Source organism: Haliotis cracherodii, unplaced genomic scaffold (genome assembly GCF_022045235.1).
Source record: "Haliotis cracherodii isolate W230 unplaced genomic scaffold, xgHalCrac1.p SCAF_9, whole genome shotgun sequence".
In the NCBI taxonomy this organism is placed as follows: domain Eukaryota; kingdom Metazoa; phylum Mollusca; class Gastropoda; order Lepetellida; family Haliotidae; genus Haliotis; species Haliotis cracherodii.
Window position 1 is genome coordinate 46,123,154 of NW_027266343.1, and position 22,525 is coordinate 46,145,678.

Below are 22,525 nucleotides of genomic sequence, written 5' to 3' on the forward strand. Positions count from 1 at the left end.
TCGATTATCCGGTGTGTCATGTCTCCATCCTGTTATGACATATCTTGTATCCATTTTCTACCTTGTTTTGAGTCTGGTAGAACTTACACTGTTCTCTCATGGTTGAGTGAGTTGTGTTTAACGCCGCTTTTAATAGTAATCCAGTAAAATCACGGCTTGTCAGCTTAAAGTGAGAAAGGGAAGCCCTGAGTGATGTCATAAGGACCTTCTTTTCTCGCTGATGGCAATATATTTGTTATGATTGTGACCACAGAGCGAATAGTGTGTCGCAATCTGATTTGATAAATAGGGTCCGAACCTGGAAATGTATTTTGAGAATGAATACCTTTCTTTCTTAGAGGACTTATTTTTGAATACACACTGCCATTTCGAAAGTGGTCAAATGTAACTAATGTGATATTTGGGATAACACTTTCTAAGTAAAGTACAGGTTCTCCTAATCTTATGGGTTGAGTCCCATGGGGGTTGTTCATGAGGATAGACCGTAGCGAGGATATTCGTGAACAATCATGCAGTCAAACTCTCTGACGTTTCTCAATGTATATTGTAACGCTGAGACCAAGATTAGAGATTCTAAATGATCAGAAAGAACGACTTTTGTTTGTTTTCGTGCTAGGGAATTCCCAGCGGTTTCCCTGGAATGTGGAAGTAGTCCGTCAGTATTTACGTCATTTCAAGAACACGGTCTGGTGCAAAACGTATGAACGTCAAAATGTGTCGTTCATACACTTATGAATTTCGGGGTCATGTGACCGACCTCTCGACCAATGGAAAAGCCGTATATCGTGTAAACGTCAAATTAAAACAAATATTGCCATGTTACGTCAGCCTGGCTTCTCTCAGTGATCTATCATCTCCACATGCAATGTCGTTGAATAAGCCAAAGGATGTTGAGAGCTTTCAATATGTGTTCGTGAAACGTGTTCCGATAGTACATAAGCACGGTATTTGGTATTACACACTGTGTAATACAGCTGTATGTTTATCAATTGGGTGATCTCTTTACAGGCAAGTAATAAATTTTGATATTTACAACGTCAATAATAGTATGTGTTTTCAGAATTGCGGGTGTCATTGAGTATTTGATACCCCCTTGGGTTTTGAATAAAATAATATCTGGCCACTGACTACTCACAAACCTGAAAACACATTATGTTTAACATTACATTATACTTCATGTGTTGCCTGTCCCTGTAGGCCACTTGCCTGGCGGTGCATCAGGACAGATCTCTGCAACAGACACTCTACCGAGACAAACAGGAGAAGGACAACAGGTATGTTCGAAGTTCGAACCTTGACATGGTTACTGTTTTTCCGTGCCAAAATAGGTCCTCAGGACCCATTGCTCTGCGTAAGATTCAACGTGTATGGGAAATCGGGGGTCTCAAATTTAAAGGGGTATCCAGCTGATAGCATGTCATCGTACCTGATGACATTACACGTTGCTCATGCTACCAACCACCGTTTTACCTGGCGCGGATCTATCATTTACAGCAGGCACACGTGACAGTTTGAATACTGCTGACTGTGGTGTAAAAGAATACTCACTCAATCATGCATTACTTTACAAAATGGCTGTTGAATTACATTATCATAAATATGAAATTGTCGTAAAATAATATTTAGCAACAGTTTAAGAAATATCTTGGTCAATGTTATTTTTTGTTATATTTGTATTGAATTATACATTTTGAGAAGATGTTAAGCTACTGACTGTAACATGCATATATCCACTCTGTCGTCAGTCGGGGAGTATTGAGCAGGTGTTCGTGAAGACCACCAAGGACACAGAGGCCGACATCACAGTGTACTCAGAAAAAGAAGATGTTCTACGTCGGGCGTTTAAAGCTGTAGAAGATCTCTGCGACATTCGCATTGTGACGAGAACGTTTGAAGAAAAGAGACTGAAGCACATGGTAACCTCTCAGGTATGAATTCCGTGATCAGGTACTGTATTCCGTGATCAGGTACGATATTCCGTGATCAGGTACGATATTCCGTGATCAGGTACGATATTCTGTGATCAGGTACTATATTCCGTGATCAGGTACGATATTCTGTGATCAGGTACTATATTCCGTGATCAGGTACGATATTCTGTGATCAGCTGCTGCATTCCGTGATCAGGTACGCTATTCTGTTATCAGATACTGCATTCCGCGATTAGGTACTACATTCCGTCATCAGGTACTGTATTCTGTGATCAGGTACTTCATTCCGTGATCATGATCAGGTGCTGTATTCCGTGATCAGTAACGATATTCTGTGATCGGTACGATAATCCGTGATCTGATACGATATTCTGTGATCAGGGACTGTATTCTGTGATCAGGTACTGTATTCTGTGATCAGGTACTGCATTCCGTGATCAGGTGCTGCATTCCGTGATCAGTTACGATATTCTGTGATCGGTACGATATTCCGTGATCTGATACAATATTCTGTGATCAGAGACTGTATTCTGTGATCAGGTACTGTATTCTGTGATCAGGTACTGTATTCTGTGATCAGGTACGATATTCCATGATCAGATACGATATTCTGTGATCAGGTACGATAATCCGTGATCAGATACGATATTCTGTGATCAGGTACTGTATTCTGTGATCAGATACGATATTCTGTGATCAGGTACTGCATTCCGTGATCAAATACGATATTCTGTGATCAGGTACGATTTTCCGTGATCAGGTACTGCATTCCGTGATCATGTACTGCATTCCGTGATCAGGTACGATATTCTGTGATTAGATACTGCATTCCGTGATCAGGTACGATATTCTGTGATCAGGTACGATATTCTGTGATCAGGTACTGTATATTAGTGATCAGGTACGATATTCTGTGATCAGGTACTGCATTCTGTGATCAGGTACTGCATTCCGTGATCAGATACTGCATTCCGTGATCAGGTACGATATTATGTGATCAGATACTGCATTCCGTGATCAGGTACGATATTCTGTGATCAGGTACGATATTCTTTGATCAGGTACGATATTCTGTGATCAGGTACTGTATTCCGTGATCAGTTTCTGCATTCCGTGATCAGGTACTGTATTATGTGATCAGGTACTGCATTCCGTGATCTCTCACCTGGAGCAGAAGGTAGGTGCAGGAAAGTGTCACATGAGCACAACAATCTTACAGGGGGGGCATGCTCCATGGACTTGTGTTCATTTCCAGTGTTCTTTGTCCAAACGATCAATGAAAGCTTGTTGAACAATGCATCATAAAACGAATCATTTGACAAATAAAGTTTATTTCAATGATGCAAAGTTTCTGGGACTGACAACTTACACGAGTGTAGTCTCCATTTGAAGCTTTTGACACCGCGTATTGGTCAAAGGGATGGATTGAGCAAATTGATAGTCCAATAGTTCAATAGCTGGAATTAGCCAAGTCTTTGGAGGGAATTTAGACTACAGTCTGAGCTTTGATGACCAAGCTTTCAAGCTCGTGAAGATCCGGGGTAGAATAGGTCTTCAGGATAATGAATATAAGACACGATGAAACTAAACTAATACGCATCATCAGAATCCAAGTAAGTGTCATGTACATTGTAAATAGTAATGGTATACCCAATTATGTTAAATAAAGGCATTGGTTGTGATTGTTGGTAGTATGTTTAAACTACAAGATCAACTGCTTTCATCTGACACTACAGATGCAGAGCCTTAAAAGATCACTTGAGAGCATGGCGGTGGACATGACCATCAACTGGGCGACGGGGATGGTTGAACTGGAAGGTGTTGATGACGACGTACATGAGGTGGAGTCAGTGCTGTCCCGGATAACGCTTCAAGCTGATTGATGTAGATTCACGTTTATATTAAGTATCACGTGTCACGCTCAGACATTTAAACAGACCTGTATCGAGTACATATTTCTGTTATGTACTTTCATTTCTGACGGTTAGGGTATCGTATGGTATTCTTAAATAGATCAATGCTCCAAAATATCTAGGGCCAAGATTACCCGCTCATTAATTTCCATCATATGTGTACACATGTGAACAAACATGCCTTAGATGCTCCTCTTGTTACAGCCATTATGAAGAGATGTTAATGATAAATGTATCAGCTTTATTTGTGAACGACAATGTCAATACTATTGTTTGACGATTACATTATTGTTCGTTTAATGGATGTCATGTGTTGAGTGATGGATTTGTATGGATAAATGTATTTGCGCGTGTGTAATGAATATGTATTCCACTGTTGTGTGTCGTGAAACTGGCCTCTAACTGTAAGTAGTCTGAAGTGAAATTCAATGTTCTTTTGAATTGGTATTTTTCTTACTAGACTTAGCCATTTTAATAATATACATAGAGCTCGAGCAACAGCTAGAATTCGTATGAATATACATAGAGCTCGGGGAACAGCTAGAATTCGTATTCATATACATAGAGCTCGAGGAACAGCTAGAATTCGTATTCATATACATAGAGCTCGGGGAACAGCTAGAATTCGTATTCATATACATATAGCTCGGGGAACAGCTAGAATTCGTATTCATATACATAGAGCTCGAGGAACAGCTAGAATTCGTATTCATATACATAGAGCTCGGGGAACAGCTAGAATTCGTATTCATATACATAGAGCTCGGGGAACAGCTAGAATTCGTATTCATATACATAGAGCTCGGGGAACAGCTAGAATTCGTATTCATATACATAGAGCTCGGGGAACAGCTAGAATTCGTATTCATATACATAGAGCTCGGGGAACAACTAGAATTCGTATTCATATACATAGAGCTCGGGGAACAGCTAGAATTCGTATGCACAAGTTGTTCCAGTCATGACTGCAATTTCCTGAAGAATATTTTTTTATGAGAAACCCCCTTAAATGTCACCCAAGTGCGTCAGTTTTAATTACACCACTGACTCTATAGAAACGCAGTGTCAACTGCATGATATTAAACCTTTGTATTAATTTGCTTTTTGCTTTTTATTTCATTCAATTCCTTCTATGACAATCTGTGATTTAGATTTGAGGGCTTTTGAGTAAAAATACCAGAGTATATGTCAGGCAATGGTCTTAGGAGAGAGAAAGTGACAAGTTCCCTAGTACCCTTGACCAGTGAGGATCGTAATGTGTGACCTGGCAGATTGAATGTATACAAGATGTGGATCGTATTTTAGGCCTTCTTCTCCTGGCGTGATGCAGCTTATATTAGGGTTCACTGTGGCATGAAGCAACTTTTGACTCGCTAATCCTAGGTGTACATAAAAGGGTTAAAACTTATATTATACTTTTCACATTCAAACACAGAAATTTGTTTTTAGTATATATTGATTACGTTTAACTTTTTATGGCACTTTCCTGCAATATCTCGGTTGGGGACACCAGAAATAGGCTACACATGGAGAACTCATGTATGGCCCTTTTATATACTAGTCAAGATACGTTAGATTTAGATTACTTTAGCAATATCTTTACAAACGTGGACGAAATTATGAAATCAGTGAAAGAAGTCAATACATGAAATGTATTAATATTCATTTCTCAGACAAAAGAAAGAAACACAATTCAAAAGCAAATTATCAAGATTCTTATTAACGCAAAGGTACAGTTATGACAGAAGGTAAAATATTCGTCAAAATATTTAAAAAAAAAAACGTTTTTCTTTTGCGAATCCTGACAGTTATCTTACAATACTCTTGAAGATCTTAAAATGTATTGTTGTATCAACAGGAAATCTTCCCTTGGTATCGTGTATCAATCGCTGTATGTGTAGTTTTAAACAAGCAAACATATATTTCTGCCTAACAAGGATGTGATTTTACAAGGCCAAAATGTTCTACAACTTTCACGTCATAGCATAGTAAGGTTACAGCGCGAACGTCACAATTCTTTGGACTGATAGATATTTCTCGTTCAACGAATGAAGGCATTTCGTGCAACTGAATATGATTATGAATACATATACAATATAAAATAATCCTTAGGTAGTGAATGCTCACATATATTTTACAGCTACAGAAGTTATCTCGGCCGGGGAAAATATCAGCTGCCTGAAGGCGTATTTTGATATTTATTTACGATATTTCTTTTGTGATTGTCTCAAATGTCAACGGGGTATACATTTTTTGTAGCCAATTCTTGAAAATGATACTGGATAAAAAATCGAAACCCTCGTGTGTTTTGATATGAAATATAAATATCGTTGATTGAAATCTCTTCGGCAAGCCTCGGAGCTTGAATAACTTATTTGACTCAACAGAACAGAAAGGGGGTAAACGTAGCGAAAGGAAAGCTTAATTGATATCGGCAGTAATCGCTAGTCACCTTGGTGAAACCAACGAACATGCTGGTCACAGGAAGACGGAGTTGCCTTAGAGAGAGAAAGAGAGATTGTGTTGTATGTGTCTGTTTACCTGTACGAAGGCCGGACTAATGCCGCTTTTATAGTGCTAGCCCACTTAATACCATGCCGATGAGATAATATGAATAACTCACTCACATACAGTATACAAACACCGAGTCCTCGACCAGGGTCTTATTTTATCACCCTATTGCTGGGGGATATAAATTGGGCGACACCTGATCATGACACGGCTTGCACTATCTAAGACAACATCCACAGACACGTCTGATACGCTGTACATCCACATACACTCCTGATACGCTGTACGCTGCAAACATCATTGCTTGAAATTATAAGGTAGTTATAACCAATAAGCTACAGAAACAGAAATATCATTTTATTTACAAGTAGAAACATATTTCACAATACAACAGGTACGCTTGCACAAATTCTCAGGCAAGCATGACGCAAAAACGGAGCAGTCAGAACCATATTGCAAAGGTGTTTTGTCTATTTGCGGATACAAGTAGTTAATACCTAAACTGTAATATATATTGAACATTAGATACCTTTAGTTTTGTAAAGGTGAACCATGATGGAATCTTGTTACTCCAGATGTATGAAATCAGATGGACAATTACTTTTATGATGTCTATCTTATCCTATGATTAAAAAATCTGGTGGTTTCCATATTGACCCGATTCATTGACAGCTGAAACATGATTCTTCCAGCACAGCTGCCTTGCAGAGTACAAAAAAAAACATCATAGAAAAATATATATAAAATATAGACGTGAGTTTAAAACCACGTGAACAGTCATATATAGAAAGTCTGTGACCGGCAGAGACTCTCAGAGGATGGAAGTCCCCGTATCTATGTTGAGACAAGCGGAATGTCTAATTTGGAATAGTTTGTTTGAAGCACATCGTATTGATAAGTATATTTCCACGAGAGCAGCAACGTCTCTCGACATTTTAGAAGACATGAGTGCATGACGTTCCGTGAACTAAGTGTTGTTTTCTGCCACACCTGAGATAAAAGTAGGATTTTCGGTAGTTTAGGGAACAAATGCGTATTGATAAAGCCCACCCCATCCCCGAAATAGCCCCCAGTTCCTGCCCAGAATAAAAATTGGTCATTCACTAAGAGTCTTGATTAATTACATGTGTATAGATTCTCCCGTACCGCCAAATCCAGCTGGTGAAGTAGTTTGTTCATTTCCGGGAACATTCGTTGCACCTTCATTCATGAATTCACTGTAACTAGGTTGTGGAGCAAATGCGTTCATGTCGTCAAGCTGAAGCCAATTCTCCGAACAGATGGGGGAAGAGGGGTTTGAATAGCTGGGAGGACAGAGGTTCAAATAGCTGGGGGGAAAGGAGTAAACCTGTAAACCTTCATCAGTACTTGCTGTTCCTGTTGAATTACCGCAACGTCTTTTGGATAAACAGGCTATGACGACGATGATGACGGCACCGAGGAGGCATCCCGCGGCAATAAGTGGTGTCTTGTAAGGTTGTGAGGTTTCTGCATTATCTGCAAAAACATTATCAGTCATGAATTAGAAACTACGAACTGCTAAGTACAAACGTGGACGTTTCCCAATCGTTTTGTATTTACATGTATTTTGATTTACCAATTCTTCTGTTTTAAATTTAGCTAAATGTGCTTTATACGCGGACCCAGAAGATCCCATTTTGAAGCATACTAAACTTCAATACATTCTGGAATTTTAAAGTCCGAAACAGCATGCGCGCTTTAGATTCATGTACCCCAATGGTACCAATTTTGTTTTCTGCGTGACAAACGAACGCATTAGCCACAAGGCTAACCCACAGCCCTGAAGGTGTTCTTAAGGTCATATGTATGAGACTTTTCTGGTGACAATCAAACACAAACTAGAAACTGAAACTAAGCATGTCTATCATATCATTACAATTTGTGAGTCAAACGTCAAAGGACAGTAGCTTCAGCAGTCCACGCTGTTCAATAATGGTCGCATTGTAGGACCCAGCTACTGTTGTCATTGCAACATGAGGGGTTTGAGGGGTTCAAACTTGAAAAATGTCTTCAAGTACTTGCATGCATAGAAGCAGACACTTCTCCATCATATCCATAATGCTTCAGAATCAGAAATAATTTCTGCCATTATAAATGCCCAGCCTGATGTCATTACCTTCGGTTTGTAGAAGTATATATCAGCTTCATCATTAAGGGAATTGTCTCATAGCGTAATGGTCCAATGACAAAACGTGTGGACCGAAAAATCAAATGATTTAAAACACGAGAGTCCCACTGATTTTCAATTCGCTACTTAAAATTCACTCTCGTGAAATGATTTGCCGAATAATGACATCATTTCTACTTTATATGCACGGCAAACTTTAACCAGAAATCCCCAAGCTATCTTTATAAGAAGTTATTTGAAGTTCCTAACTGTGTGTGCACTTCAGATTCTCGGCATCATGTACAGTTTGGTTCACTGTATATCCCATTAAGTGCGATATTTCAACAGAGGCGTCCAATGCATCTCGCGATCCTTATAAGATAGTTACAACACCTTTCTTCCTTAATGACCTAACTTTCGGTTTCAGAAAACACATGTCCAATGCAAGTTGACTTTAAAACAGGAAGTCGCATGATTTAGCAAAAAGCAATGTGTACTTCCTGTTTAGTGTCAATTCTAATACATGCCTGATGCAAACCGACTTAAAGGAAGAAAGTTGCATAGCTATTGCTACCTTGATAAGACAGTTTTATCATTATGATTCATTATACTTCGATTAGTTTAACAGAAAGTCCAATGCCTCTTGCTACGCTAATATCGACCTTGGCCCTCAATTTCAACAACCAAACGCTTGATATATCAAGATGAAACCAAGAGAGCCAGCTCTTAATTAAAACAGGCCATACCAAACAAAGGGGTTCAGTACACAGCGGAACAGGACAACCTGACAAATTACAAATCGAGTCCATCGATGAAGGTCACGCAAACCCTTGTTTATCCCCCACCCAATGCAACAGACAATGTGTATATACTAGGTTTCCTTTATGTTACAATGATCTGAATGCACGTCTGACTGTATGACCTCGAAAGTCATATCGACCGTCAATATTAGTTACAATAACGTCAAGACCATTCCCCACTTCTATACAGCTAATAAGCAAATATGATGTCCCAAGGCTGAGTTTAATGGAACAATAAATAAATAATATATCATGCTTCTCATTATGTCACCGTGACCTACTACAGTAAGTAATTCATAAGTATTCAAAACATATAACCACTACATGCAAAAGACACACAGATCTCTGCAGGAAAAGGCACTTCAGTGAAAATGGCAAACCATCACTGTAACGGTTATTTTATTCAGATACGTACAGCGCACATGGCAGTTTCACTTCGCAGTTCCTCTCGAAGACATCCTGTATATGCTTGAGGGAGAAATACAATGTCAGACTATTTCCTTGCAGGTGATCTCAACGCTCGATATGAACGGTCAATATTTAAAAAGATATCCGTTGGCTCTGTGAAAAAGATACACCTAATATCCCTTAGATATCCAAGCACACTGTGGTTTAAAAAATAAAGTGCGACGGCGGTCCAACTCTAACAAAACGTAATACCATGATCCCTATTCGCATGTTTTCTTCATTACGTTTATGCCACAATCATTCCTTACTAAACGTACACGACACATATATATATATATTTAAAAAACTGACCGCCTGCACGTGCTTTAAAAGATATTGTTAGAGTGAATTGTGTTTAGCTCCGTTTAATTTCAGTTATGCTACGGCGTGTCACATGTGAGAAGAAGGTGATCCTCTTTGGTGGAACAAATCGCCATGAGAATGGTGCTAACAAAGTAATCATATGCATAATCATAAACGTGCCGAATATTGGATGCGAGCCCACGATCAGAGTTTCTTGGCACAGTGTAGAAGAATAGAACACGTTGCACAAGTTCGCATCTTCATCAGGTGGATGCTGCTTGTGTTCTCGATGTACCTACTCTGGACGTACAAACTGGAGCACTGCATAACGAATCCAGACCCAACATTGACACTGTCTGTGACGAACTCCACATAGAGAGACCGGCCCGTACTTTTCAAGGAAAACCAACGTGAACTGCACCCCTCCTCTAGACGACGTGCAGTGGAATTGGAGCCTGCAATTGAAATATTTTAACTGATATAAATAAAGTTATAAAGTTCCTACGACTAGCCGTGACATATCGCAACGAGTCCTGCTTTCGATCATGCGTTGAAATGTGGTGCCCAGATTTGCATAAGTAAACAGTCGAAAATTCATGACAAGCACACTCTTGATATGCCTGATTCTTAACTTAATTGTATATAATCTAAATTGAGACATGTGTTTTCATGGGATTTACCCTCTCCAATTCGTTGACAGTGGAGAAGAAAACATGTTCTGTATATTAATTTTCAAATTATATCTCTTCTTTTATATACTTTCAGAAGACACATCAATGCTAAAGGGAGACTTTGGAAGTTAAGAAGAAGTACTTCAATTTGAAACAAAGAGGTACACTTTTATATTAGAAAAATACTAAGAAGCATATTGTGTCAACATCGTTACTCCATCATAATGTATTTAATGGTTATTATATAATTGATGAAACACATGTTTATCCCTCCATAACACATGAACACGTGTCAAAGAAAACCCAAATTTAATATTTCAATATATATGTTATTGTTACTGAAATTAAACTGCAAGTTTGTATTGTAGCTAAAAGCAAGATCGATGGCCTCAAAAGGTCAATGTCCTTTCCCAGTCGTTGGAGGGGAGGCCAGGTATTCATGGCCTAGAACATGGCATTGACACTGATGGTATGGTCAGTTTAATATGTAAAAGATTGATGTAAATTTTCAGCTGCATTACTGTATTTTAATATTCTGTTCATTTCAGTCATTCATGAAACTGGCGATGTAGCTGCCGCTGCACCAGAAGGTAATACATATCATCATATGTCTGAATACTATTAACATGTATCATTATACATAATCACATCTATAACATGTGACATATATCTTATTACTCAGTGGGTTGCCTCCCTTATATAGATCATGTCTTGAACATAATCCCCAAATTTTCAACATGTATTGTAGAACATAGTTTGCTATTCCTGTCATAACATTATTGTCTGAGTTGACACATTGTATACTATCAATGTTATTATTCTCAATTAATAACATTAAAGTATAACATTATTTTGTGACTTTATTGAATGCTTAAATATAAAAATGTCTGAAAATGATACAATAATTGTTTGCATTTTTTCAATGTTAAAAATTGTATCGATCCCCTTATTTACAGGTCTGCAAGGAGAAGAACAACACATTGACGCTCACATTGATCAGCAAGACAACACAGCAGAAGGTACATCAGAAGGATCTGAATAATATCTGTAGAACATATTACTAAAATATGACCTCTGTATGGATTATTAAAATCATAGAAATAAAAAAACATAATAGCAAGATGCTAAAACATTAACTCAAATTATACATTCACTGTCTTCTCATAAGCTGAAAATACTTAGAGACAGGAAATATATTAGAATTATATTTCAGTCACACTAACACTAACACTAACATAATGCTGTCAACAATGCTCTACTCCCAAAGATGAAGCAGTGTACACAAATCATGTTTCTAAAATGTGACAAGTCAGTCTCATTATATTTACAGACAAAAAGACCAGCCGCAAGAGTAAAAAGAACGCAAGCTGAGGCAACATATGAAAATACAGTACAGGATCAAACTCGAACAAAGGAAGCTGAAACTGGAAATTGAATTGATAGAAAAAAATCAAAAGAAATTAGACATTGAAATTCAAATGTTGCAGTGTAAATCCGTCTACTACCAACTAAAAATGAATGCAGAATTTGGTGTTTCTCTTGTCGATTCATATCCAAGTGAAGAATAATTATCATCAAAATTACTAAAGACAGTTATGTAGAAATGCAACTTTTTTGTAAGATATATCTAAATTGATGCTTTTCGCCAAAATAACTTTTTAATTCAAATAGTATTCCTATAAGATGAAGAGATTTTAAAACTAAATAAAAAATTACTAATTGTGTCCATGTCATGACAAAGGTCAAAGGCACGACCCCCAAAATAGCAGGTGTTTGGTTTTGACAACAATATTTTGGTTCTATAATAGTATCATATTAGATATGAAAATACACCAGCTGTATTATGAATGACACCATTTACTGATTTGCTTGGACATGATCTGCTGAATTCGACAGATACAACAGTTTATGATAATTGAAATAAATATTGTTACACAATATCAACTCTATCTGTATTGTTTTATCACTATTCATTACATATGCAGTTGCTCCAACAATCCTGATTTTTTGTTATGTGCTCGTAAGTAAGATCATTTTAAAGCATGTAACTCTAACATTGTGATGATAATTCAGCATTTATGCAAGTATGAATTGCCAATAGATAGACATTAATATAGAACGTGTAGTGATCATGAATTTACTTATAGTTTATGCAATTTGTAGAGACTTAGATGATGAATACCATGCACTTTTCATTTGTCCAGCTGATACTAACATTAGGTCAAGATATTTATCCTTCATAGAGCAGACCCGTGAAGATTCCGGGGTAGAATAGGTCTTCAGCAACCCATGCTTGCCGTAAAAGGTGACTATGCTTGTCGTAAAAGGCGACTAACAGGATCGGGTGGACAGGCTCGCTGACTTTGTTAATGCATGTCATCGACCCCAATTGCGTGGATGGATGCTCATGATGTTAATCTCTGGATTGTCTGGTCCAGACTCGATTATTTACAGACCGCTCGTCATATAGATGGAATATTGGTGAGTGCGGCGTTAAACAACCAACCAACCAATCAACACTTCGAATTTCTAGCGGCAGGTTAAAGAACCTTTTGTCTAAACACAACTGCAGTTCATACCATCGTAGACCCGTATTGCATCCGTACAGGTTGAAACGTCTGTATTGATGTGAAGAATGGTGAAATTAATTTTAATTCTGTCACCGCCATGTCTTGCCTTGAAAAGCCACCTGCAGTGAGGATCACTGGAAGAAAAAGAGCATTTTGCAGTGTTAGAAATATCAGAGAATACAATTAACACACATGTTTATATGACAATCACACTAATTTCAATCCCATGCGCTGTCAATACCAATTTAAATAGAATACACATTTAAAAACCTCTTGTAGTGACCAGAAGATGTAGTACACTCACATGCCAAGGATCATAATCATGAGCATTTCAATGAATTCGTATAGCCACATCCAGCGGTTCCTGACTCTAATTAACAGACCGTACCCCGAGAGTGGTGCTCATGCCTTCAACCATTGGTTTGCCGATTTGATTGTTTATACGCACAAAACTAGGCCGCGACTGACTCAACGCGACAATTGTTGCTGTAAAAGAACATTAGCTCACTCAGGGGAAACAAGGAAATGTACTCACTCGAAATAGCCAGTTGGATATCCAACACTTTGTATGGTGTGTTTGTCTAAAGTCACTGTTACTTGTCTGACGTCGCCAGCACATCCCGTCAGTGCACCTGTAACACATTGTTAAGGTTTTCATTTATATTCAAAGACAAAAGTAATTCAGATCATGATCCAGTCTTATTGATGACAACACACGAGATCCGGTATGATGCTGACAAATCAGAGCGAATTTGTCATTCATACAACAATCTTAGGTTTCTTGCATGACTTAATAAAGTAACTCTGCACAGCGAATGTCAACGTCTTATACGACGGGTCCACGCTCCCTTAATAGTCATGACGGTGTGGCAGTGTCGTCATAACTTACCTGTATGAAGTCTTTCGTAGGTGAGTTTAAATCCCGCTCCTCTTCCTGTCGTCGTTACAAAGTTGATAGACATGGAGTTTCCTATTGTGATGTAGTTGTGTGCTTTGTTTCCACAAATCTCCCACTTCCTTTTTAATTCCGTAGAACCCCCTAAAACAGAGACAGAAGTATGAATCCTCATCATCGCTTACATGAGTGCTGTTCTCCTAATATCATGTTTTGAGACATATATAAAACCAGTTTACACGGAAATGAAAAATTACCCGTGTACCTATCGTGGTCATAGATGCAGAGCAGTTTCAGCACAGACCACCATACATGCATGCACACCTGGAAAATCGTTAGACACCAATTCTTCTATGATATCACACATACCAAACTACTACGTATCTTTATTAAATATCTACAAATGACGTTTACCTCATTTTGGCAAATGTCTAAGATATCTTCTGCTGTTTAGTTTGTATGAAGACACCGTATGATCCTTTAGATGGCCGTTAGGAGTTGGTCGTATCGTTTGATACAAAGAAGTAGAGGAAGAAATAGCCACAAGAATGTTTCTGTATTTTAATACGAGTAAACAAAATCAAACATATTTCATCAGGCTATAAATAGAGTATACATTTTTTAAAAGCCATTGATTTTTTAAATTTTCTAGATGTATATATTGCAAGGTACATGTATCTATATTTAACACAGCTTACCTCAGTCCCCTAAGTCACATTGGGAAGATCCATATTGGAAAAATAGTTTCGTTAGTTCACCTGACCATCAGGTTACACAACGTTATTTGTCTGTCTGGAATACTAAACACTAAATACTAAATACTAAACAAGCGAGTTTAGTATTTTATTTATTACTTGACATTTATAACGTTTTTAGAATTATACTGTTGAGTATGAAAAGGGTGACACCTACACGATCCACGGCATAGTCCAATTGAATTTAACAGAATAATACTTCAAACACGTCAAAAGTTGAAACGTATGAATTTAATACCATACAACGGTCCACCTTTAGAATTCACAAAATTATCGTAGGGCTAAGACTATTGCAACTCACATACTTTAACTTAGACTAACGACTGTCGTTGCGCTACAATACGATCGCCTTGTGGAATGGGCCTTGCACCGCAAAGTTTACAATAACGTCACAATACCCGATGACGTAATTTGTGGAATTTTGTTGCAAGATCCATCGGCGAAACAATGCCATATGACGTCAGCCTAACAACGAGGTTCCTGGGGTCATCGAGTGTGCATAAGCTCTCCTCAGTGATCTATCAACTCCACGCGAAATGTCGTTGAATAAGCCAAGGGATGTAGAGAGCTTTCAATATTTGTTCGTGAAACGTGTTCCGAGAGTACATTAGGAACCAACAAATAGCAATGTGCGTATGAGCAGCTTGTTGTATGGGCTGACTGTTCCGAACGGGTGCAAGTCCCACATGGGTATGTGTGATGTCCAATTTTGGCGTGATATGGATGTAATATTGCTAAACCCGCCGTAATTCAATATTAACTACTTCGCTACTGACGTTGAATACATTAGTTTACCCGCTGACAATATTGAGTGTTTCAATACGCAGAGATGTGAGGTAAATGGAATTGTCACGAACACAACTGAAGGTAATGACAACATAACATATACATATCTTTACCATTCTATCCATGCGGTTTCGTGTCAAATAGTTGTCAGTTACTCTTGATTTCTAATAAAATCGACTAATATGTGGATGGGTGTTATATTTGCTCATGCTATCGACCACATTCATTTGACTGACCCAAATCAGACACAGTGATAGATGGCATATAGTTGACGGTGTAAAACAACACTCACTCACCCATATAACTATCATTTTAATACTTTACCGGGTATTGCTGTGTATTCAATCTCGAAGCCTGCAGAGGGGAGTTGTTCACCGACGACGAGAATGTGTAATAAGCTCCAGTGGCTGAAGTATATTTTGTCAGGACCCCCACACCAAGGTCCTGATTCGAGTGCGTCTAGATACCTTCAGATACCTTCAAATGTTGAGGCGCATATAGTTATCTCTGAATCATTTTAGTGAGTGGCCATGGTTTTACGCCGCGTTCTGCAACATTTGAAGGAAAATCAGGACGCCAGACAACGGCCTCAAACAGTGTACCAATGTGAAGAATCGAACCAGGGCCTTCGGCGTGACGAGGTGGGGTGAGGTGAAATAGTGTTTAACATCGCGTTCAAGATTACTGAACGTATACAGCGACGTGCATGCGTGCGCGTGCGTGCGACGTCTCTGTCTGTGACTAGTCCATACTATTGCCAATTGTATAGTGTTAGCCCACTGAGATACTATGTCGCAGTTTGAATACCCCTCTCAGACACAGTATACTGACTCCGAGCCAACCAGTCCTTGTTTTGTGCCCCTAATGTTGAGCGCCAGGCAGGGGAACAACAAGTACCACCTCAAGTCTTCAAGTCTTTAACACATGCTCATAAGGTCGGTATCGTGCAATCGACTCTGCTGTCTGCATAGATTTCTGTTGGAAATGGAATGGGGTTCGTCGCTTTATTATTAGTGGTACGCGGCCGTTAATCGAATCCCCGACCTTCCGCTCTCCGGTTAGACGCTCTACCACTAGACCACGGTGGCGGTCTCGGCGTAAGAGCGAACTCCTTCACCACTTGGCTTCCCGACAGCCCCCTCTATCATGTGTGTCTACTCCATCTATGTTGAACACTTGTTCTTGTGAGAATGGCTTTTAATTCAGAATACAAACTTTGTTTTAAAAGGGTTTGTGGGTAGCTTAGTGGTTAAAGCGTTCGCTGGTCATGATCACAGCATTGCCCTGGTTCGAGTATTCATGTGGATACCCTGCAGTGATATATACTCACACACTCATGTATTAATTATCGGAATGGGCTACAGTTGGGCAGTGTATACGAAAGGACTCTGGGCGAGGTAGAACAATGCGTTAGCCTGCTTGGAATTCCGAGGACGCTATCTTACTGATTCACCTTATAGAATATATACATGTATATCCACAGTTTCTTGTGCAGCGTACGGTCTTATAGTCGTACCAGGATCCGCTTAGCGTGAGTTCGAATCCCAGAATTTCTCCTTTGGGATCCTTGATTTTGTCGGCACCATTTTTATATATATATACACTGCTGGATGAAGCACGCTCAATGTGAGCGTTAACGTATTGTCTGTGGACATTCTTCTAATACCTACCATATACGTCGAATATGGTGAGTTTGAAGGTACTGCAGTCGATTGTTGAAAAATTTGCCGATTTCACAGTGATGCTCACACGTTCATTGTTCAATCCTGCTATCGACCAAAGACATTTCTGATCCCTGTTGAATCATAGAAGGGAATGTAACATTATCTCGATAGTCTGCCATCTCTAATCACGAGATCACATATCTCTCCTATTGCTTCTAAAAGGCGTAGGAGAGGTCGGGTGGCCTAATGGTTAAACCCGGGTTCGATTCCCGACATGGGTACAATGTGTGAAGCCCATTTCTGGTGTCCCCTGCCGTGATATTGCTGGAATATTGCTAAAAACGTTGTAAAACCATACTCACCCACTCACTCACTTCCAAAAGGCGTCAAATAAGTGACAGGTAGACAAATGCGCCAAATCAATACTTTAGAGCGTGCTCAAAGCTCTACATTTTTGCCCGGTCAATGCATCGTGCCGGTAGTGCACTCAAATTTGAAAAAAAAATTCTCATCTCCCTGGGGAGTATACAACCCAATTTACGACCAGTGCACACAGGACCACATGCCACCCTTAATCTTTAGTTGAAGTCTATATATGGATCAATCGCGATGTCAACAATATATGTGAAATTGAAGTTTAATATTGTCTGATTCAAAGAACTGTACACTCACCTGAATGGTAGTGGGTACTGGGGGGACCTGATATACCGGGGATGATGATATGCAAACATCTCTCCGCTACATATAAGCCCTGAAACATATTTCCATATCCTTCTTCTTATACAGTCTTTGTACTATTGATCTAATAACATCCTCCGTCATCGGCAAAATAACGGGGTGCCGGTAGCTCCACACCCAAGGTCGCCGCAGTTCGATTTCAGAGTTACGTACATTAGCCGTGTATGTAAGCTCTACAACCACGCTCGTTTGTTTCACAACAGTACTAGGTTATGTACAAATTATTGTCTATAACCTAGGTCCGGGGTTGTCCAGTCGCCAAATGCGCTGCAATTCTCTGTGGAGAGTTGCCTCCCTTAGGCGTGCCAGAAAACTATGGTCGTAGGGTCGAATCCCATATTCACCCTGATAACGGTTCAAGGTTTGTCAGCACCATACCGATGTTCCTTGATTTCACCGGCAAGTTTTACCGGCATCACTTCGGATTTACGTCCCATCTCAACGGCAAATCAGCCAAATAACTCACTCACTCACTTCAACCCGGGCCACTATAGGCTTAGCTACCACATAACGCCCACATATTGTAATTAAAGATGAAACGGCACCACGTCAAAACGATACCAAACTTAAACAGCACCAGGCTGAAGAAAACGTTCTATTGTTATTTCTATTTTGAATGACTACAAAGTAAGCAATAAGTATGTTTGTCTCATCTAGAGTCATAGTCAAGTGTGCATTTCTAAATTACCTTAATGTATTTCTATTATATATAATAAAATATCTATACTGCACACCCAAATTGAATATTAACTTATTTAGGTGTCAGGTATATTTTCGACAACACAGCCAACGACACATACATTCTTGAATCTAAACCATCCATTAAATCTTTAGCCTGCTTTTAACTATAACCGATGTCCTAAAATGTGTAAGGAACGGTATGCTCTGAAGTTCTGGGGTGGTAGGGTAGCCTAGTGGTTAAGGCGTTAGCTCGTCATGTCGAACGCCCGGGTTCGATTCCCCACGTGGGTACACTGTGTGAATCCCATTTCTTATGTCCACCCAACACCGTGATATTGCTGGAATATTGCTAACAGAGGCGTTAAACCATACTCACTCACTCATTCTCAAGTTCTGTGGTTAGGTCTTTTCGAAAAAAAGATGAGACATTGCATTAACGTACAATTGTGTATGCCGTAAGTGACGTTGATTCTCCCGAGACCTGCAGCAACCTTTGATGATCTGAACACGATGGTCTCAGTGTTGTGTGAAGCGTAAAACCAGTCTTGAGTCTGTTTGCCACAGTAGGAACCCACATACAGGCCGGCCTCTGAGACAAAGAAACGGTCAAACATCTAGATATCCATAGCATGCAGGTCGTTACTTAACACAAATTACCAACCAATCAAAACAATTCGTTTCAAACAACAGAACATTCATCACTATATCTTTCCTTAACCTCTAACATATAGAGCATCATTCTACATGGCCCAGAATGGAGACGATAGAATGGGACTTTCGTCTTTCATCTTTTGTTTGCTCTTCTGATGTGTAAGTGTTCATGTTTCAAACGTTATAACATAGTGTGATTCCACCAATAATACCTCGAACCTATATACCGTATTCGACGTAATAAGCGCCCACGGCTATATATTTGCTAATATATTGGCAAGTGAACAATCCCAATTAGCCCCCCTTCCGATTTATCAATGTACACAAGACTTATTTATTCGTGTATAATACGCACTCGTGTGTTATATGCACCCTTAATTATGGGCAATTAAATTCTGGAAAAATGTATCTGTCGTAAATAAACAGTTCAGACTGTCAGCATAAACCACGAAATTTATCTTTCAACTCCACCAAGGTAATATTCTGATAAGAGCCCCCTATTTCTAATTTTGAGAGCGCCCTGGGCGCTTATTACGTCGAATAGGGTACATCATTAAAGCATTTATTCGTTCATCTGTCAATCCCGTATTCGTTCATATTTTTATTCCGTCAATGCTTTAACAGCTTACTTCCTGATGTGACCTTAACGGCACTGGTTGCACAATCCTCCTCACTCAGGTTATACGTAGATTTTATTCTCAATCTGACAAGGACCTCTTTCATTGCGGCTGTGATGATGATCCTGTCAATATAAAAACATAAATGCTGAAACATACAAAACATACCAATCCTATAGCTAATAGGCATGAATTCGACCCAGTACCATGTTCTCCAAGGTGAAACCAGTTGAAGGCGAAACCCTCGAGCACGGCCCGACCATATGTAGTGGCGTTAAACCTACAAGTTTATCATTGATACAACTCACATATTACATATTAGGACACAGATTATACCGGTTTACGGATCCGCCCACAAATAAAACCAGAAATGGGGAAAACCCGAATTCCAGTTTAAAGCCCTTTTTAATAAACACCGTTCTTCATAAACACATTTGTGACCCTGGCAAGTAGTTCATTCGCACAAATGCTTTTGAACAGTTGAAAGCTTTACCAGTCCTCCAACCAGTGTGCGGTATTGTTCCCAGTTCAGAGCGTCTCCACGTGTTTGCAAAACTAACAAATGAATAAAGGTCCCCAGGTTATTTTTATTTTCATTTTTAACACGTACCACCGCTATTGAACATGTCCACAAACCAACTAATAAAAAAGGAACTGCCATGATTTCAATCTGCCCCAATACCCACCATGACTCCGTCTGGAAAGGGCTCCCCTCGCCCATGTTTGCATTTATGTTACGTAGAAAATATTCTGTTCGAAAAAATATGATAATTAGGAAATCTGGTTTTGTCATTTTACGTTACAGTTAAACAATACAAGTTCAAACTTCTTACCTGTCAGTGGGAGCCACATACTCATTAGAAATGTATGACTGACTGTTTGGTTTTGCCGTCAGGCGGATAGTATCTCCATGAACTGAAACAAGAGTGTTTTCTTACAATTATCATCTTCATCCAACATTTTGTTGCAGTGGAAGTTGTTTCGCTCAGTAGTGGACAATATTCAACAACATCAGAGCGAACTTTAAAATATGATAAATATATAACGTCAACGCCGGAAAAAAACAGTCTTGATTTTCAGCCGAAACTGATTCAATTTGGCCAAAAGGGCAAAATAGCTGCGAAAATTGGATAAATGGACCACTAAAAATCAGTGATGACACAAGGTGTTCGGGAACAGGTCACGCATGTTCTACAATATCGGTTACACCAGTCGTTCACACAATTTGCATTAAAAAAGTTCAAATATAAGTATTTGTTGCCTGACTCCGCACAGCATAACTCCTACCATGCAACAGCGACCTGTAAACAAACCAGGGGTCAATGCTAATGATCGATGGACCAGAAAATCCAATGATAGTGCATTACTGGTTTCGTTAAAACTCTTGCAAGTGCTTGATGCCGCTGCAAGACGTTTACAAAATGTGTTTGTTTTGTTTTTTGTGTAGTTTTTTTGGTGTTTTTTGTTTTGTTTGGTTTTTTAGGGAGGGGGCAGTGTTATTGAAAATTATAAATTTGGAAACGATCTACATTGCCAAAATGATGTCCATTAATTGATATTTCAACGCTCTTTTTGCAGTATATATGGATTAATAATATGTATTTATTTATTTTTACTTTTATTTTATTTATTAAATATTTTTTTTATTTATCTATTTTATTTTATTTATTTATTTATTTATTTATTTATTTATTTATTTATTTATTTTTTATTTTTTTTTTGGGGGGGGGGGGGGAGGGTAACCAAAGGAAATTAAAGGTGTCTCGTAATACTCAGTTATACTTTCATTGTCAGCTTCCTGAATGAGATACGTATGTGTCATACAGCAATAACACATTTATGAACACAAAGTCTTTTAAGAATCGGCGGGATACAAACCTTTATTATGCCTCCAATGAGAGCAGAACTACTGACCGCAAAATCCAAGATGGTTGATACTGACCTAATATGAGACCGTATACCTTTAGTGACACCCATCTTGGATTTTCCAACACCCACCTCACATATTTCACATGGAAATGCTGGTACCGAAATTCGTTTTTTGACACTGTTTTGTGTTTCACTACCATTAATTGTGCAAGAACATTAATCTGGTTTTTAGATCACGTTCGTGACTTTATTGATAAAGATTATAGGTAAAATTTTCACCAAGGTTTGGCCTCTAAGGTTTGAAGAGTGGTCTCCCTTTGACATCAGTAATGGCTGTTAAACGTTTTGCTGGTAGCACCGATGAGGAAATCTCTGATAAAAGGCAAAATATGCGATATGGATACAAGAGAGTGTAAACTTTTCGACATAATAAATTCTTTATGGTGTCTTTAGTTGCCGTATACGGTGTCATATTAGGTTAGCATAAAATATTTTTCTGCTAACCTAATATGACCGAGTCCACATTATTATGTGAATATTGTACCAATCCTGGTGGTATATGCAAGTGCCTGTGAATCTGATTTGCATATCTAGT

The 22,525-nt window shown here is 38.8% G+C and overlaps 2 protein-coding genes across 7 annotated transcripts in view; one reads left to right on the forward strand and one right to left on the reverse strand.

The window, feature by feature from the left end:
- LOC139452698 (protein mono-ADP-ribosyltransferase PARP14-like) overlaps positions 1–12,112 on the forward strand; it is a 28,475-nt gene extending 16,363 nt beyond the window's left edge. For 4 of the 6 annotated variants that reach the window (XM_071234250.1, XM_071234251.1, XM_071234252.1 and 1 more), the window contains exons 13-15: positions 1,198–1,274; positions 1,746–1,928; positions 3,668–4,913. In XM_071234250.1, the coding sequence (XP_071090351.1) occupies positions 1,198–1,274; positions 1,746–1,928; positions 3,668–3,814 (407 nt within the window). In that variant the 3' untranslated portion in view covers positions 3,815–4,913. Of the gene's footprint in view, positions 1–1,197; positions 1,275–1,745; positions 1,929–3,667; positions 4,914–10,105; positions 10,180–10,798; positions 10,866–11,252; positions 11,295–11,660; positions 11,724–12,034 lie in introns of those variants that run through there. The other 2 variants (XR_011652381.1, XM_071234249.1) reach the window with 2 other exon arrangements.
- LOC139451913 (cubilin-like) lies at positions 7,476–22,038 on the reverse strand. Its single transcript, XM_071233199.1, has 12 exons — positions 22,023–22,038; positions 20,895–20,976; positions 20,074–20,186; positions 19,236–19,382; positions 18,047–18,125; positions 17,381–17,505; positions 16,035–16,169; positions 14,164–14,313; positions 13,810–13,906; positions 13,284–13,408; positions 10,333–10,488; positions 7,476–7,843 (listed from the first exon to the last, which is right to left on the reverse strand). The coding sequence occupies exons 1-12, from the start codon at positions 22,036–22,038 to the stop codon at positions 7,476–7,478; spliced, it is 1,593 nt and encodes a 530-aa protein (XP_071089300.1).
- Between the last annotated feature and the right edge of the window lie 487 nt (positions 22,039–22,525).